Consider the following 20,235-nt stretch of genomic DNA (forward strand, 5'->3'; position numbering starts at 1 on the left):
ACATTATTGTTCTTGATTAGAAAGAGTGGTAACAAGTCCATGGTTGTGCAAGAAATTTGATTTTGGAATTTCACCAAAATGTCGATTCACTATGCATTGGGGTCTATGATGAAACTATGAATAATTTTTTTTTCAGTACAAAATTAGATAAATCTGTGCATTTATGTATGCTTGATTATTCACATTATTGTTCTTGATAAGACTAGAATGGTTACAAGTCCATGGTTGTGCAAGAAATTTGATTTTGGAATTTCACCAAATGTCGATTCACTATGCATGGGGGTCTATGATGAAACTATGAATAATTTTTTTTCAGTACAAAATTAGATAAATCTGTACATTTATGAATGCTTGATTACTAAGATTATTGTTCTTGATTAGACTAGAGTGGTTACAAGTCCATGGTTGTGTAAGAAATTTGATTTTGGAATCTCACCAAATGTCAATTTACTATGCATGGCGGTCTATAAGTGTGTGCGTATTTTGTTGGTGATTTCCTATTCAGGAAATATCACATGGACAATCAAAGTTTTGGCCATAATATCAGCTTCTGTCAAAAGTGACCCTCCCCCCAAGATAGGTTTATAAAAAGTGACCCTCCCCCTTGAACTGTTTTCTAAAAAGTGACCCTCCCCCCAATTCCCCCGGCCCACCCCCCCTGTAATTACTGAAGGCTCCCTAAAGGAGAATATCTCGGAAAGTGAACTCCACCAAAGCCAACAAAAACCTCGGATTAGCCATAAGAGGATATCAGATACAGATTATGTACAATTACAAATGAGAAGACTTAATAGAGGCGATGAAAGGGAAGAAACAATTGCAAAATGTTGTACCAACAGAGAGTGCCGCACAATACAGCAATTATGACAACTTTAGCAATGTACACCAACCTGGGCAATAGATGTTAGGATTGCCAGACTCAGGATAATCATTACAACGAAGCCACGAAGTGTCATTCCCAAAATGAATACCGCATTTCTCACTGATTTGTTCACAAAGTGACCGGCAAGGAAGATAGGTATCATTGGAGATGGAACAATCAGGCATGACAACGGCACATGAAAATAGCATCAGATATTCTGAACAGTTTTGGAAGGATTTCAAATCACCGATAATCCGAGCTGCATGTGTTTGATTCATGACTACATTGTTTGGAAACGCAGCAAAGTCATAGGGAAGTGAGGCGCTGCATTCAGACATTGTAATATTTACACACTGGTCGGCTTGGTCTTCGAGATCTGAAAATATCAAGCAACGAAATGTAGATGTACGTAATGGAATGCAATGATATGTTTCTGTTTTAGACACTCTTCACTGTCGAAGAAGTTGACACACACTTCATCTTGTCAATTGAAAGAGTTTTGAAGGATTGATACAAGTGATATTGATGGCCACTGAATTGTGTGTCATACAATAGAAGAACATAGGCCCTGATAGTAAACTCTCGGGAAAATGATCAGGATGCAGCAAAGCAGTTTGTGGAACACCTTAATTCACGAACAGTACAAAATTCGTGAGGGTCATCAACGACAGCGTTGTTTGGGAATGGTCAAAATAACAACCATCGCAAGACCTACTGTTAAATTAAGGAATGTGCTATTAGTATCTGAATAGCCCATGGTAATGCGCTGCACTTACTTTGGACACAAGCGGTATGATTTTCATCACTTCCATCGAGACAGTCCACTATGCCATCACAAAACCAGCCAACAGGAATACAAGAGTTATCACCCACACATGTAAATTCATCTGATGTACACGTCAACACTGTCAGCGTAAACATAGACATCGTATTTGGCAAAGCATAATTATTTAGACAACAACAATACATATCGTTGCATCATATTGCTGTAATAGTGTCAGAAAATAAAAGTCAAAGATATCTTAAATGTAAAATTGACAAAGGCAATACGACATGACTGGGCTGGTAAAAGAAGGGAAACTATTATTTAGAGATCAACTTAATGTGGCGATAAATGGCTTTAAATTCATAAAATATCTTTTAAATGGTCTCCATTACGCATCACTTGTTTAACAGAAACTTTGAAAAACATCCATCTCGAAATTGCTCCTTTTTGTTTCATTTAAGAAGAAACCTGGTTACAACAATGACGGAAAATGGAGTTGACAGCAATTGAAATGATGATTTTAATGAAGTCAAGGAACGAAATTGCTAGACTTCTTTGTGTGTATTTGCACATTCTCCTGTTTTGACCAAACTTTACTCCACTTGTGATGCAACGCAAATTAAAACAGACAAATTGAGACAATCCTATGGAAAAAAGCAATGGGAGGAGTTATTTCCATAAGAGGGGCATTACTCTAGAAGTGTAAACCACACCAACCTGGACAATAGATGTCTGGATTACCGGACTCAGGATAATCGTCACATTGAAGCCATAAGGAGGTAATATTCTCAAAGAAAGTCCCACACTCTAGGCTGACTTGTTCACATAGTGCCCGGCAAGGTAGCCTGGTGATATTGGAGTTTGTACACTCAGGCATTACAGTTGCACAGGAAAACAACATGAGATATTCCGAGCAGTCTTTGAAGGGTTTCAAGTCACTTATAAGTTGGGCTGCATGTGTTTGATTAATGACTACACTGTTAGGAAACACGGCCAGATCGTAGGGCAGCGATGCGCTGCACTCAGACGATGTGATATTCACACACTGCTCAACGCTGCCTTCGAGATCTGAAACGATCGGAAAACTGTATGTAGATACACATCAAATGGAACATATGTAATGAGGATTTATCAGACTCACCATCAATGTGTGAAGGGAAAATGTTTGAAAAAGTACGATAGATGGGTTAAAACATACATTTAACAGCTTAACGCATGCATAAAAGATTATGCTCGACGACTAAAATGACAGACGAAATTAAGGAATATTTCCCTTGGCCAATATTAAAGATATTTTAAAGATATTAAAGACGGCGAAATGGAAACCAACACAATAGGATACATCATCTATTAAACCAAAAATAACAAAAATAGTCAGACCATACAAGAACGCCCCATCTAATAAGCAAGACCATTAAATACCAACAAGGATCACAAAAGTATAGTACAGTCAACCATCAATATGACAATTCTTTAAATGTTAGAAACTGGACAAATCATAAGAACAACATATAGCCTCGATGCTTAAAACAATGCGCCGTACACCTTAAAACAGCTAAGAGATAGACAGATGCAAAGATACAGTAAGACACCCATCTTACTTTGAGTACAAATGACGTGATTTTCATCACTTGCATCGGCACAGTCAGGTTCGCCATCACAAAGCCATTGGACTGGAATGCACTTAGTCTCGTCGTTTGCACACGAGAATTCATCAGCTTTACACAGAGCTGTAAAATGAACAGTTATTCGATAAGTGTAAAAATAAAGGAACTCCCACAAAACCTTCAATTTTTAATGTTACTCTAACCAAAGTGCTTGCCGAATGATATGTCTGCAAGGCATTAATTTAATTTAACAAAAACTGACCCCTACAAGACGTAAAGAGTCACAAAGTTTTGATTACACATATATCAAGAGTGAATATGTTTTATGCACCAGCACATGCACTTAAACATTTAATATCGTGCAGACCAGGTTTGACAAAGTCTTAAAATTGTAATTGTTACAACCAGTTTCACAAATACATCCGTGCTGTGACCCAGTGCAGACTATGGTTTTACAAAGTTGCTACAAGACGGACAGCTATTCATAGTATCCAGTCTTACTTTCGTTACAATTGGTGATACGTTCATCACTTCCATCGAAACAGTCGACAATGTCATCGCAAAACCATCCGATGGGAATACACGTCAGACCACTATCACATGTATATTCGTAAGCAGTGCATGATGCTGCAGAAGCAAGGAAAACTTATTTGCTATACAAGGTGTCCCATCTTATATTCTGTTTAAACATTTCAGTTACAAAACTATGATTTCAACTATGGTTTAATTTGGGAGATGAACAATAGATGCGTATAGGCATGAGAGCTACCATCATATGGGCCAGGATACTCTCTCATGCCAGAAGCAGCAGAGTTTGGTCTCGTGGAATGTCATCTTTGTGGATTTTTATTTGCAAGTCAATACAGCTGTGAGAGAGCCACGTTTCCCTTCATCACAGTGTCCTTCTGAAGCAAGGCCGAATGATATAAGCACAAGAACTGATCGCCATTACCGCAAACATGAGCTTAAATGCACAGCTACTGCTAAAAAATGAAATAGCCAATAACTCTTTGCTTAACTTACTTCGGTTGCAATCGGTGTGATTTTCATCACTTCCACCGAGACAGTCTACTATGCCATCACAGAACCAGCCAACAGGAATACAAGAGTTATCATTTACGCATGTAAATTCATCAGATGTACACGTCAACACTGTCAGCGTAAACAGAGACATCTTATTTGGCAAAGCATAATTATTTGCACAACAACAACAATACATATCCTTGCATCTGTTTTGTAATAATATTATGAGGTTATTATGAAAATGCGGCAAAGGATGCACGAGGACATTGAGGGCGATGCGCGGCGCCAATGTCCGTGTGCATCCTTTGCCGTAATTTTGTGATAACCTAATGATTATACATCTTAAATTCGTGGCTGGGGTATCAAATTTTCAGAGCAGTGACAGTTTTCATGCAATGTCAACAATTTTCTTCTGATTTTATAGCGCAATTATGAGATGCTACCTCAGGCGCACTTCTGCAAGTGCAAGATAGTGTGTGTGCACTAACACACGTATGTACAGAGCCAGCGCGAGACATGTTCTGGATGGGACGCCTGGAATCATTACATGTTAGTGAACGGGCGTTCCGTATGACTTTTAGCGCACGAAAAATTCTATTGTTATCGATAAATTGCTGTGATAGTGCCAGAAATTAAAGCTCACAGATATCCTAAAAAGTAATATTCGCAAAAAGCAATAAGACATGTTTGATCTCGTTAATTCCTGTGTTACTCTCAGTTTTAACACAATGTCAGCTGGTTTAACAACTAACTGCAGAGATGAAGTGACAGTCAAAATAAGTGGAGACAAAACATTCACTTTATGAGTTGAAGTACAGACTTTGAAGCAACCACAATTCAGAAATCACCCTGGCATTATTCCTCCCTTGAAATGACGCCTGGTGTTATCACAGAAGAAGTAGAAGATGTGAAGCGTTCACCAAAAAGAAGTTGTGCTAAAACCGGCAATGTTGAAAGTAAGTAGTGATGTAATTAGGAACATACTCATGCACGTTCAAACCTTGTGAAGTAAACCATCAGTGTTATCAGGGATGAAGGTAGTGCTCCACAGTTGTAAAGGAGAATATCTCGGAAAGTGAACTCAACCAAAGCCAAAAAAAACCTCGGATTAGCCATAAGAGGATATCAGATACAGATTATGTACAATTACAAATGAGAAGACTTAAAAGAGGCGATGAAAGGGAAGAAACAATTGCGAAATGTTGTACCAACAGAGAGTGCCGCACAATACAGCAATTATGACAACTTTAGCAATGTACACCAACCTGGGCAATAGATGTTAGGATTGCCAGACTCAGGATAATCATTACAACGAAGCCACGAAGTGTCATTCCCAAAATGAATACCGCATTTTTCACTGATTTGTTCACAAAGTGACCGGCAAGGAAGATAGGTGTCATTGGAGATGGAACACTCAGGCATGACAACGGCACATGAAAATAACATCAGATATTCTGAACAGTTTTGGAAGGATTTCAAATCACTGATAATCCGAGCTGCATGTGTTTGATTCACGGCTACATTGTTTGGAAACGCAGCAAAGTCATAGGGCAGTGCGGCGCTGCATTCAGAAATTGTAATATTTACACACTGGTCGGCTTGGTCTTCGAAATCTGAAAAGATCAAGCAACGGAATGTCGAAGTATGTAACAAAATTTCATGGAAACCCATCGTATTTTATTCGCTGTCATGAACAACGTAAATGCAATGACATGTTACGGTTGTACAAACTTTACACAATCGAAGAAGTTGGCACGCACTCCATCTTGTAAATTCAAAAAGTTATTAAGGAATGATACAGGTAATACAGATGGCCACTGAACTATGCACCATACAACAGAAGAACAAAGGCCCTGATAGTAAACTCTCGGGAAAATCATCAGGATGCAGTAAAGCAGTTTGTGGACCAGTTTAATTCACGAACAGTACAAAAATCATGCTGGTCATCAACGACAGCATTGTTTGGGGATGGTCAAAATAACCACAATCGCTAAACTTACTGTTAAATTATATAAAATGCCAACAAGTATCTGAATGGTCTCTGGCAACATTTTTTACTTACTTTGGATACAATCGGTATGATTTTCATCACTTCCATCGAGGCAGTCATCTATGCCATCACAGAACCATTCAAAAGGAATACACGAGTTATCATGCACACATGTGAATTCATGATATAAACACGATGCCGCCACTGTAAAAAAGGTGGATTACTTATTACGTTGTAATTTGCAGAACCATAATTCATGGCCCAACACCTCTCACAAAAACTTTTACCAAGAATACAAAAATACATGCGACCAATATTCTCGAAAAGAAAAACAGTTTCACAGTAACAAGACATGACTAAAGCCTGTATAAGGACATTGTATTACTGCATTCGACTCATCATGGTGCTGATTGGATTACCACATCACACAGAAAATGAAACATACGAAAAGTATTAAAATCGAAACTTAACTACAAAACCTTAAATTTACTTTTACCCAGTCATCATGCATGCAAAAACTCAAGAACCTTGAAACAAATACCAACAGACTTACTACTTTAGGAGAGACGATGTAAAAGGTAAACGAAATGATGCCAAAACAGATAGACTTCAAAGATATATGAAACTTTACTAAAGAACCGTATAGATAGGATAGATTACATGCAAATAGAAAGAGACCTAAGAAATCTGATCAAAGCCAACAACATGAGGTACCATGCCTGATTAGATGATGTTACATGCTATTTGAAATATTCGAAATATATGGAGGACATGTACAGATAATTTTGCTGACCCTGAAGGGAAAGGAATTGCCAAGCTAACTTCCAAGAGATAGAAATAAAAACCACAGCAATGAACACCAACCTGGGCAATATATGTCTGAATCACCGTACTCAGGATAATCATCACATTGAAACAACAAAGTGTCATTCCCAATATGAATCCCACATTCTTCGCGGATTTGCTCACAAAGTGACCGACAAGGAAGATTGGTATCATTGGAGATTGAACACTCAGGCATGACAACGGCACAGGAAAACAGCATGAGATACTCTGAACAGTTTTGGAAGGATTTCAAATCACTTATAATTCGAGCAGCATGTGTTTGATTTGCGGCTACATGGTTTGGAATCGCAGCAAAGTCGTAGGGTAGTGAGGAACTGCACTCAGGTATTGTAATATTCACACACTGGTCGCCATTGCTGACATCTGAAAGATATAGAATACTGCTTGTAGATGCAATTGATGCTAATTATTATTTAAACCCATTAATTTTACAACAACTGTAATAAACGGCACAGATTGATAAAATATGCCTTACATTATATCCATTACGATATTAACTTATCAGCATTTTATTGTTTTGTTTGACAAAATTTTAAAACTAATAATACCCTTCCTACCAATATTCATAATTACGCATGTATGAATAACAGAGAACGTTTATGGAAAAAAACATTAAACTGTGGTGTAATTTAATGATACAGGAAGCTGGAGATATTCTCAAGGTTTTCTTAGAAAATGCATCAATACTCAGTTGCAAGCATATGAAATGAGATCTTTAAACCTTAAAGCCTTGTAGTTAAGACATTTTAAAAGGTGTACACATAAACAGTTAATTAAACCTGATATTTTTGGATACTGAATTATAATTTCCAAGCAAGGACAATGACTTGCAGAATAAAGAACATTTTGTTAAGCTCAATATAACCAGTATCGAAGACAACAGAAAATAAACAGTTAAAGCGACCAAAATATATTTGGACACAGAGAATTCATAAAGAGCCAGTAATGGGCAAATCTGTGAGTATTTTGTAGTCCCTCGACCAGTATTATTTAGGTCTAGGCCGGTAAATAATCTTCGTCATACAACTACCCTTGGATTCTTTTTTTCGTCGATCGGTTTGGAATTATCATGTCCAAGAACAACACTTTCGTAGTACCCAATATCAGGCTATTGCTATTTTCTGCATTAACGTTATATAAGTTGAGGAACAAAACAATACCAATCACCACAAGACAGAATGAAGTTGCTCCAACCGCATTAAAACGATTCTTTAAACGACTGCACCGAATTAATGTAAAATAGGACATAACAGAAGCATGCATTTGCATAGACTTTGTTGAGTCTTACAGATGAAAGCCTTTACCAGATTAAAATCTTACTTTGATCACAAATGGTGTGATTTTCGTCACTTCCGTCGGAACAGTCATCTATACCATCACAGAGCCATTCAACAGGAATACAGTATGTCTCATTTGCGCACAAAAATCCTTTATCTGTACACTCTGCTGTAAAATGAGCAGTCGATGGACAGGAATGTTCACATTAACATTACAGTGATGATAACACTAGGGATATGTCTCGTAACATATAAATGACATCGGCAAAATATATACGACAAGCTGACGTCCCTAACTAGTACAGCCAGAGAGATATAATATGGCATAACGAATAACGGTTCTGTGGTAGTGTCATTTGAGCGCTGACACATGCATATAAATGACATCGGCAAAATATAAGTTGAGGAACAAAACAATACCAATCACCACAAGACAGAATGAAGTTGCTCCAACCGCGTTAAAACGACTCTTTAAACGACTGCACAGAATTAATTTAAAATAGGACATAACAGAAGCATGAACTAACTTGCATAAACTTTGTGGAGTGGTTGACACTTAGGACAAATGTTGACAGGGTACGCTTAAGAGCGTCATATACGTATGTGTATACGTAAAGGAAGATGACAGTACAGTCATCGACCCAGACGAGTGGTATCAGGGGAACTTTATTGTGCCATTCTTTTATGAGATGGGGATTTAACCGAGCCGTCTCGACAGCTTACGTCTTCATTTGCTGAAAGATGCCGTACGTTGTCGGTCTGGATCCGGTAGAGAATTTACTAAATTGTTTTCCCTCGGGTCTGAGAGTCGGCAAAGACAGCGCGTTTCCAAAGGCATAGGACCACTTGGAGCAGACTGTTTTGGGTGACTCTCGGGTCCCCGAGCAAACAAACATATGTTGTTATCCTGGTTATGCCGTTAACATACACACTGGCTCATCTTCAAACAGTACAAGAACCACTTACCATGGCAGTTAGGGTAGCCCAATGAAAAAAATTTATGACATGACAATGGAGACCTATGTAATCTTTTGATTTAAGCGCTCACTGTAAGACATTTAACACGGGTAGTAGAAAAATCGGTTTTCAAAATTTAACTTCTAATAGTGCGAAAAACAGTTAATAATCGAATGAAAATAAGTGTATATTCATTAGTTTGATACAATAGCCGCTCAATAATATCTGGCGGACAGTTGTTTTTTGTCACGGTGATGGCTCACCCTCACAAGATTAAAGAACACATCGATGTGTTCACATCGTCCATGGTGCAATGTTTAAATTGCCTGTATCCGCTACAAGTGCATGATGTGTGTTTTCTCTTCACATCGCATCGGTTGGAAATGAAATTTTGTTGCATGAAAGAATATGTTGAAGTTATCAATGGAAATTACCATAATGTTAATTAAATTCCATCGCTATTGCATAACAGTCACAAAACTCCTTAACTTACTTTGGTTGCAATTGATGGGATTTTCGTCACTTCCATCGAGACAGTCATTTGTACCATCACACAGCTGTTCAACAGGAATACACGAGTTGTCGCTCACACAAGTAAATTCCTCAGATTTGCACGATGCTGCAAGTGTAAATAAATATATGTTATTTGGCGAGCTGTAACTACTAGAATCACGGTTCATAAGCATCTTTCTCGCCTACTTAAGTTGCCCAACTTGTACCCGTTATACAGTGTTACACAGCTACAGTTACAAGTCATAACCATGATGTCAGAAAGAGATGGACAGCCAAGTCTGGGTACAGAGGTTGCCACAAGGGCCGATTTGGTCCAAACTTATTGGATAGGTGTATGTGGCGCTGCGTTTTTTGGGACAGCCGGTGCTCTTCACAGCGAAAAAGATAATGGTTCAAAAAAGCGTCATTACGATAATTTCGTTAAAAGCCACATCCCATTTCTGAATCAACCACTATACAAAAGAGGAAAACGGCCGAAATAAAGACTATTATTTTTTATTCGGCATACACATAATCCATTCACTCAGACTGTTTACTTTTACTTCGCCCATATTGATTTATGGAAAGAAGCATTTACAAGTGGCCACTAACGAATGACTAGCTAATAGAATGCTTTCACAATGTGCAATCTCCCGAGACTCAGAGAAGTTACTATCATAATGTTAGGGCGACCAGTATCAGAGAACTAAATGTGTATATGCCTTTAAACTGAACTGATAAAAGGCAGTAAAGCCAGATTGAAGGCCCCATGGGTTGGAATGATATACATGTCTGATTAGATTTCCAATATTGGCTTAGAACAGGTAAAATTATCACAATGAAATTAAAATTCAATATATGACCTGAGAGCGTTGCATTCATAAAAAAATAAAATATTCTCTAATTCCTTAAACAGGAATCACCAGCTAAAGGTAACAACCTAATGACATCAACGTTCAAACTGCTACAATTAAACTCGTAGTCTGATGAAGCCAGTGATAACATGAACGACAGCAGGTGTAGGTGCCTGCTCGAATAGTGTTAATACCTTACAGGAATGAAATAAATCAGCAGTGAGCATGCGCAGAGGATCATATCGACACAAGCTGCCGTTTTACCAAATTAGGACATTATTATACATGAATACAACAACAGTAAAGAAAAGAAATAAAACGACAATGAACACCAATTCGACCAAATAGAAAGAACCATTATCAATTGACTGTGACGATATTAGACTAGATTCACGCCTTACTGAGAAGAAAATGAAAGGGAAATATGAACTGACATTGTAAAACAAAAGAAAAAACAGTGCACGAGTCACAATGTTAAGTTAAATAAAGGAATATTACAGACATGTAACGATGGCAAAGTACACAAACCTGGGCAATAGATGTCAGGATTACCGGACTCAGGATAAGCATCACATTGAAGCCACAAAGTACCGTGAGACTCAAAATAAGTCCCACATTCTTGATTGACTTGTTCACACAGTGCCCGGCAAGGAAGATTGGTATCGTTAGAGGTGGAACACTCGGGCACGACAGCGGCACAGTAAAGCAACATGAGATAGTCTGAACAGTTTTGGATTGATTTCACGTCACTTATAATTTGAGTTGCTTGCGTTTGATTCGCGGCTACATTGTTAGGAAACGCAGCCGTATCATAGGTTAGTAAGGCACTGCACTCAGGTATTGTAATATCTTCACACTGGACAACATCGCTGACATCTGAAAAGACAAAAAAAACTGCCCTTAGGTGTACACTCAAAAACATCGGCTGGGGCACGTGTCAATGATATGGTCTCAACAGCACCAATCGTTCGACATGCTTTCAATAGCATCCACTGTGATCACTTAAGTTGATCCACACTTAAAATTTCCGTCGGGTACATTGTACAAAGAAATGACACCGTCCATAAGTTAATTTACATAGGGGAGCATTGAAAGTGATATTTTATGAAAGCAGCATTTTATCATTGACGTATCATAGACAGGACAAAGTTTGAGACTAATCTAACGGGAAACTCTTAAAATAGCAAACAACATCACACTCTTGTAAACCAAACGAGCTCAAGAGCTCTCACAAAGTAGTATTGTAAAACGTAAAAAACCAAAAGTACATCGTCAGCGCATGGCTATTTGCTGGAACATATGATAAAGAACCTATAAAAAAGATAAACATGGAATGAAATAAAGTCAGTATTAAGAAAAGCCACAAGTACGCATACGTACGTGCTTCTCTCAATAGTGCATATAAAATAATAAAAAATTGTGTTACAAGATAAGCCCTGTGTCAGTCACTTCCATGGTCGACAGCTTACTTAACTGTTAGTGACAAACCGTCATCAGAGAAGTAATAAGTTAGCATGTGATTACCAGGAGACTTTAAAAGATACCAGGTTAGACAATGTCACGTTTCCTTGATATTAAACCATAAAAAGGACTAGCTTGCAGACTTTTCAGGCTGGGAAGTATGCTAAATGTTAACGTCACCGATACTGTCCGATTTCATACACTGCGAATGATGAAATCATTTTGCAGTGCTCAAGCTAACTACAATTATTTAAAGTTCAGATGGAGAAATGCATCAGATATGAGGAAACGACAAATTCAAGAGGAACTACCGTCTGCAGTAAGTATCTAATATGTAGTGATATGGACTTAGATTTAGTTGGTGGAACATGTGTGCATCAGATTTAGCGACAGATTACCATGTTAACTGACATTGCAAAATGCCAAAGAGAATACTACATTACAAGTGCCTGTATGTGCGCTCAAACTTTATCTTTATTTGGCCAATCATTTGTGTGGGCTCATTTTCAAGCTTTTGGACTAAATAGATTTTAAACGTTACCTGGCTTAGTTTCGTAACTATTATTTCCCTATAGAGATAACAAAGGAATGACAGACATCTTTGTTCCAAATATCGGCAAAGATTGGTGATTATTTCGCTAGAAGCAAAATTTGCACGGTGATCCCTGATTTTTATTCTTGATTTTGAAAGAGAATGGTTGAAAGATTCTTTGAGGAAAGTTTGAGCAAAGGTTTAAGTCTTTCATTTTCGAGGCGCGAAACACCTTAAAATGAATTTTACAGCTTATTGGTTTCATTTTCACGAATTAGATCTATCACCGACAGATATAGTAAGACCAGACAAAGCACCACTATTGCAAGACATGCAATAGAGCCAGACATACCAAGAGGGCTTGTGTTACAATGACAAGAACACTAAATTAATTCATTTTGAGGAACAGCATGTACTCTAACATGGAACAGCATTCTATGTTTCATTTAAAATATATATATATATATATATATATATATATATATATATATATATATATATATATATATATATATATATATATATATATTATATAAATATATATATATATGCAACGGTTATTAGTCAATCTTACTTTGAGTACAATTGGTGTGATTTTCATCACTTCCATCGAAGCAATCAATTGTACCATCACACAACCATTCAGAAGGAATACAGTAAGTCTCACCACTTTCACATGAGAATTCGTCATCTGTACACGATGCTGTAGAAGAGAAGGGTTTCTTGATAGTATTGTCACGGGACCCCGTCATTGTCAGCGGCTTTTTGCGATCGATCCATTACAGATATGGTGCGAGATTGCACTTAGAATTAAAAAGCAAGCAGCTTAGCATGCTTCCAAGATATCTATTATTGTTACAACCCATTAGTAGTCCAAAGAAAAGATAATGTCAGATGTTCGAACTTGGAAAGTATGATATTCTGTTCTATGCTAGCCAAACATTGCCATGACATTCATTACACTCCGTTAGTGGCATCGATTGAGTGCAGTATTTCTCCAAACCAACTAATTAAGGACTGGGAAGAATCAGACACACCAAAAAACCCCACAAAATTAAAAGCGAGTTACACCTTATATGCAGTCAGTGTTATATTCAATAGCCAGGTCACTACAGAGTGGTACCAACTTCGTCAATGGCATGTCATGTTAACTTGCATCGATACAAATTGACCGTAGAAGAACAGAAACAGTGCCAGTGTTTAGACACCATATCAGTTGACTACAGTTATTTATTTATAACGGTTAGCCACCAAACGCTATCTTGTCTTACTTTGATTGCAATCCGTGTGATTTTCATCACTCCCGTCAACACAGTCATTCGTATCATCACAAAACCAGCCAACGGGAATGCAAGTGCCATCGCTTTCACATGTAAATTCGTCAGCTGTGCACGATGCTGTCGAAACAGAGACAAAGTTTTGCCATTCTGGGACCACAAGGAGGTTGAATATTTGCATTTTTATGCATAACAACAAAGTTACATTGATTTGGTTAAATTGAACATGCAGAAGGAAAAGGTTTGACATCTATCTGTGGGGAACAGAACATTTTACACTTTTCCATCCCTATCACCCTTATATGCGGCACTGATTTATCACGGGAGCTTGGAAAGAAAGAAAATTCAAGCATGGAAATTACTTGAAATCTTTAGTCAATTCATGTACACGTTGAACCTCAAATGTTAGAGTGACACAGCATGCTTCGAGAGGAAAAGTGGAAGAAATTGTGTCATGCCCACGAAAGCCTAGAATGAACATCAAAAAAGCACCTTGAGTGACTTTTGAAGAGAATACTCAACTGTGAATATCACCTAACGAAGTGTAAGATGTTGATAGGCGTGATTATGCATGCATGGACATAATGTCATGATCAATGTTGTTATGCATGTCAGCCACGAGAAAAGACAAACGAAGCCACACCGAAAATATTCCTTAAAGCAAAGAGACATTCTAAAGCAGTAGGAAGAATCAACCGTTGAGGCGAACGCAGAAATAGAGACATTTCACATTATTTATGTTGGTATCCTACCACATCTATTACATGCGGCTAGTATTCATAACATCGAGGGTATGCTTCAAAGCATAGCATAAACGGCAGATTTGTGCAGTATGGGACTCCGAAAATCGCTTAATTTCAGTTACTTTATAACATTTTCCAAATGTCCTATACGATAACTGGAAAGCTTTGTCCACATTGCATACGTCGTTATTGCTAGCCTTGTATAAATAGATATGGTTTTGAACAGGCCGACGTGACAGACTGACAGTAGAGCGTCTTCGAAATATCTTCTTAAGCAATTAAAAGCAACTGACAATACATGCTGTCTTCATACCAGTTTGTATGGAAATTTAAGTTAGAAAAATGTGTGTCAGAACAGTCTATTGACATTATAATTCCCAAATATAATACGAAGTCTATCAGCTATTTGTGGATGAACCTCCTTCTAGGACTGCCCTGACTTACTTTGACTACAATTGGCGTGATGTTCGTCACTTGCATCGGTGCAGTCTTCTATACCATTACAGAGCAAGTCAACAGGAATGCAAGAGTTATCACTCACACACGTAAATTCATCTTTTGTACACGATGCTGTCAGTAAACAAAAGACATAGTATATGGCTTGATATCACTTACACAACTATTGTCATTGTTTAAGTATACCTTACGTCCAAGAACTTGCTGAAACAGCGCCATACAAAACAAATGCCTTTTATCAAGGCAAAGAGGAAAGATTCACGTCCTCTTTTGCTGTATTAATATTGTCAGTTAAGTGAGTTGAGAAAGAAATGTATTGCATGAATAGCATTGTAAATTGCAAATTTCACAAAAAGATATCATGAGAAGATCTACCACAACCAACTCCATCATCAGCTTCAAATAACATTTGTGATACAACACCGATTACAGAATTGCTCCCCTGTCTATTCAGAGCAAATCTACAGCTAACATCACACAAAGAAGGTTTTAAAGGTCGAGGAAATCACGATTATACTGACAGAAAGGAAGAAAAAAGCGATGTTACTGAGGTTGCAGGATTTCTGAAGGTTTGAAACAAGATTTCGTTTTGTTTGATAAAGGAATCTTACAAATGGAACAAGAAAGGAGACTTGAGTAACTTAACCCATCACCCACGTGGAGCCATTCTTCGATTCACAGACTGATAATTAAGTATGATATTCAAGAAGACCACGATGACGAGAGAATAACAGACGATAATTTGCCAGGGGGGGCAAATAAGATCACGTATCCTAAAAAGGTGTCGGCAAATTATAGATCATTGTGAAGACAATGTAATATTACAGCAACGTACACCGACCTGGACAATAAAGGCTTGGATTACCGAACTCTGGATAATCATCACATTGAAGCCATAAGGAGGTAAAGTTCTCAAAATGAGTTCCACACACTAGGCTGACTTGTTCACATAATGACCGGCAAGGTAGCTTTGTGTCATTGGAGTTGGTACACTCAGGCATGACAGTAGCACAATAAAACAACATCAGATATTCAGAACAGTTTTGGAAGGGTTTCAAGTCACTGATAATTCGAGCAGCTTGTGTTTGATTAGTGGCGAGATTGTAGGGAAATGCAGCCATGTCGTACGGTAGTGAGTTGATGCACTCGGGTATTGTAATATTCACACACTGGCCATCGTCTTCTACGAGATCTGAAAAGATCAAATTAGTGCATGAAGGTACACTTATACCAACGTCCATCGAGACCTTTCAATTTATCATCACTCTGAGAAATCATGCCAAAAGCATGACATGGCTTTGATCATTGAAACAGATGCACAGTTCATCTTTCCCTTGAACGAATTTACAAAACTAATTATACTGTCACACGCAAAGAAAAATGATGGTTATTTCACAGTGACAGAGTATGACAGCTGCAATCTTCTCTCGTTCAAACAATTATTTCATGGACAGGAAAAGACTCATAAGAAATTCTTTGAAAATGGAGCACAGGACGTATGTCATAGTGATATTATGAAACATAAACTCGATGTTGAGATCGACATTTTGAAAGCTTAGTGCATGCACATTCATACTTCGTGCCGAATAAGGCATTTATTGTGAGTACAAGAAAAGCAACCGATACAACTGAGAACTACTCCCATAGTTCAATGTTAACAACTCCAAGCAACGACAAGTAGAGAATAAGATTGCCCTCGTAAGTTCTTATGTTAACGTTCAATAAACTCCAGGTTTTTATTCAATCCACTTGGATCTACCAACGTCGAGAGGCATAGAAGCACGGATTAACATGTATACCAAGAAAGCACCAAATAACACACTATACAATAAAGCCAGACGTGCAAAGACAGTTGTTTCAAGACAACACTGAATTAATTCAGGTCATGGAATAGCATGCACACCAACATAAAATTGAAACATGAAATTGGAACATGAAATTAGAACATGAATTGGAACATGAAATTGGAAGAATCTCTCATGCTCCATGCGAGTATCGCAGATGTGTACAAAAGTTAGAGCCATCTTACTTTGAGTACAATTGATGTGATTTTCATCACTTCCATCGGAACAATCAACTATACCATCACAAAACCATCCAGCAGGAATACAGTAAGTCTCGTCACTTTCACAGTAGAATTGGTCAGCTGTACACAATGCTGTAGAAAGGAGTTGTTTCATAGTACGTCGACAATACATCACAAGCTATATGGCTCGAATAATATGAGCAATATGTGCATGAGTAGATGATTGAGCACCCCTCCCAAAGACAGAGAGGGGGTTTGAAAGGCTGCGCATGTAGTATTTGTGTAACCCATTCAAGATTTCACATCGACGTCAGAAAGCAACAGAAGTGAAACTGAAATAGATATGGTATTTGACATAACCTATAGGAACTGAGCATGGACATACACATTCACTCGTCACAATGTCAGATAATGCTCGAAGAACTTGGCAGTAACATTTTCATATCATGAAAGCATGAGCCCTCTGGCTGTCTGTCAGGTTAGCGATTGACCCCGGACGAGGATGTTAGAGACGAATCATTCATCTAGGAGGTTAGAAGCAGAAAACAGCATGTCCATGGGTACAAGCATTTTAATGATAAATTGGACTAGTACCACAGACAAGAGGAAATCGGGATACGCAATGTAGCAGTATTAATTCTCCGTAGTATGTAAACCACGTAAATTCAGTAGTATTAAATGACATTCCGATCGAGGACGTCATCTGAAAGCGCAAATCCTACCAAACAGACCTACAAAGGGCTAGAAAGGGGAAATAACCGAAGAAAACCAGAGGAACCCTTGGCAGGGGATGTTATATTGAACAGAACGTGCACTTAGAGATATGTTGGTGTATAACGGCATTCACGCCAGTTCTGTAAACTGACAATGCAGCATCACCTCAACCAGAACCCTCCACACACATGCCTGGACATCATGCTGAATGAGATATGTTTTGAAAGATGTGTTATTACGCGGACCGGCGATTCCATGACGCTATACTCATTCACAGTATTTACTCTTACTTTGATCGCACTCGACGTGATTTTCATCACTGGTGTCAAAACAGTCAACTATACCGTCACAGAACCACCCAATGGGTATACACGCGTGATTACGTTCACATGTAAATTCGTCAGCCGTACACGATGCTGTAGAAACAAAAGAATGAGGCAGTTGTGAATATGAATATACGATTAAGGATTCAAAGTATGAGAAGTTGGTAAGTATGTACCACTTTCCTTCCATGTTGTACATATGCACAGGAATTGTTTTGTCAGTAACAAGGACAAGAGTAAAGGATACCACAAATCACCGATCCTATGTGATCATCTGAAGCCTATAAGACTAAGGTGAGGCCAAACTGACATGCCAACGTAACATACCGCATTAGTTTGTTAGGCAGAAAGCCAAGGACAATCAAGAGAGCAGGAAAAGTTAACCATAGAAGCGGTCACGTGTACAGAGGTTAGGATCAGCAGCATGTGTTCGCGATTACGAGGAATATAAGCAGATTGATGTCTGTAGTTACTGGGTCATGCATCAAAAGATACCACAACATAATCCCGAACGTGACGAAATTATCGCATTTCGGTTTACAAAACGATTGACAAAACGCTATAGACATTACGTTTTTTTACACAGAGTTGGACATTTGGGCTGGCTTTGCATGCTTTGATATGAAACACTGACTGTTGAATTACAGCAGCACAAACAAGTTATTTACGTTATGATCTTCCAAAGTTTTTTTTTACCAAACCACTGACAACGGATAAATGCATATGAAAATTTCATCGATGTGATGTTTCGATACCAAATATGTTTCGCACAGGAGAACGTATCAAAACATTGATATGGTCATCACTGTCATTGCAATATGGTGGCTGTTGGTTGACGAGTAGCTGACTATGACTTGCTTGAACTTACTTTGAGTGCAGTTTGTGTGACTTTCGTCACTCGCATCGGCACAGTCCTCCGTACCATCACACAACCATCCAATTGGAATGCAAGAGTTGTCGGCTATACATGTAAATTCATCGGATGCACACGATGCTGTAAAGAATATAGGCAGAGTTGTGACAAAATGCATCACGTCACACAGTCATTTTCATGTTTTACATAAAGCAGACCAGTGCAAATGAATTATGTTATCGCACGTATAGTGTAAACTATCACTAACATGATAATATAATTTAAAAGACGACATTTAATCATAGTTTGATACTTAGACCTTGCATTAAACATGCATGCACAAACATATTATATGAGAGAGAGAGAGAGAGAGAGAGAGAGAGAGAGAGAGAGAGAGAGAGAGAGAGAGAGAGAGAAGGAAGGGTATTCCATTAGCTAAAGAAAGTTAACGAGCTTCTATGATATCAATATTTCATTTGACCGTTACAAAACTGTTTCTGTAGGAAGGGCAGACAATCCACTTAAAGAAGGATATGAAAAGGGCTACCCCTATCTGTATAGTACAAGAGAAATGCACGTTGCACCATAGACCCTCGTTTTTCTCGAGGGTCTATGGTTGCACACGAGCTAATTACAGAGCACATCTGTGTTACTACTATTATGAGGAGTTGAGGTTGCCATTATATTAACATCAAGGCATGCCGTGACATTTAAAGGAGAGAGTGTACACTGCACACCAACCTGGACAATAGACATTTTGGTTTCCTTGCTCGGGGAAGTTATCACATTGAAACAACACTCTATCGTCACTGTGCGCCTGACATTCTGACACGACATGCTCGCACAGAGATCGGCACGGCAAAATCTCATCGTCTGAATAGGAACACTCGGGCATGGCAGCGGCACAGGCAAATAGCATGACGTATTCCGAGCAGTTTTGAAAGGGTTTCACCCCTTCGATGAAGAGAACTGCATGCGTTTCATTTGCAGTTAGGATATTTGGAAACGCGGTGAGATGGTAAGGCAATATTGCACTACACTCTGGCAATGTTATATTCACACACTGGTCAGTGAACACAGAACCTGAAAAGATATGGATATAACCAGGAATACTTGCTTTTAATAAATATGATTCGGTTTTCACCAGTCCGTTGTAGCAATACATCACTATTGTGA

General features: G+C 38.3%; 1 protein-coding gene across 32 annotated transcripts in view; it reads right to left on the reverse strand.

The window, feature by feature from the left end:
- LOC139149714 (uncharacterized) overlaps positions 1-20,235 on the reverse strand; it is a 77,028-nt gene that overhangs the window by 42,179 nt on the left and 14,614 nt on the right. For 11 of the 32 annotated variants that reach the window (XM_070721616.1, XM_070721613.1, XM_070721620.1 and 8 more), the window contains 20 exons: positions 19,801-20,142; positions 19,075-19,200; positions 18,174-18,299; positions 17,173-17,301; positions 15,985-16,335; positions 15,132-15,257; positions 13,939-14,064; positions 13,242-13,370; positions 11,203-11,550; positions 9,822-9,947; positions 8,415-8,540; positions 7,113-7,457; positions 6,321-6,452; positions 5,524-5,871; positions 4,259-4,387; positions 3,737-3,862; positions 3,230-3,358; positions 2,346-2,696; positions 1,639-1,767; positions 891-1,238 (listed from right to left, as the gene is read on the reverse strand). In XM_070721616.1, coding sequence (XP_070577717.1) covers positions 891-1,238; positions 1,639-1,767; positions 2,346-2,696; positions 3,230-3,358; positions 3,737-3,862; positions 4,259-4,387; positions 5,524-5,871; positions 6,321-6,452; positions 7,113-7,457; positions 8,415-8,540; positions 9,822-9,947; positions 11,203-11,550; positions 13,242-13,370; positions 13,939-14,064; positions 15,132-15,257; positions 15,985-16,335; positions 17,173-17,301; positions 18,174-18,299; positions 19,075-19,200; positions 19,801-20,142 — 4,092 coding nt within the window. The remainder of the gene's footprint in view (positions 1-890; positions 1,239-1,638; positions 1,768-2,345; positions 2,697-3,229; positions 3,359-3,736; positions 3,863-4,258; positions 4,388-5,523; positions 5,872-6,320; positions 6,453-7,112; positions 7,458-8,414; positions 8,541-9,821; positions 9,948-11,202; positions 11,551-13,241; positions 13,371-13,938; positions 14,065-15,131; positions 15,258-15,984; positions 16,336-17,172; positions 17,302-18,173; positions 18,300-19,074; positions 19,201-19,800; positions 20,143-20,235) is intronic. The other 21 variants (XM_070721642.1, XM_070721623.1, XM_070721614.1 and 18 more) reach the window with 20 other exon arrangements.

Source organism: Ptychodera flava, chromosome 14 (assembly GCF_041260155.1).
Source record: "Ptychodera flava strain L36383 chromosome 14, AS_Pfla_20210202, whole genome shotgun sequence".
In the NCBI taxonomy this organism is placed as follows: domain Eukaryota; kingdom Metazoa; phylum Hemichordata; class Enteropneusta; family Ptychoderidae; genus Ptychodera; species Ptychodera flava.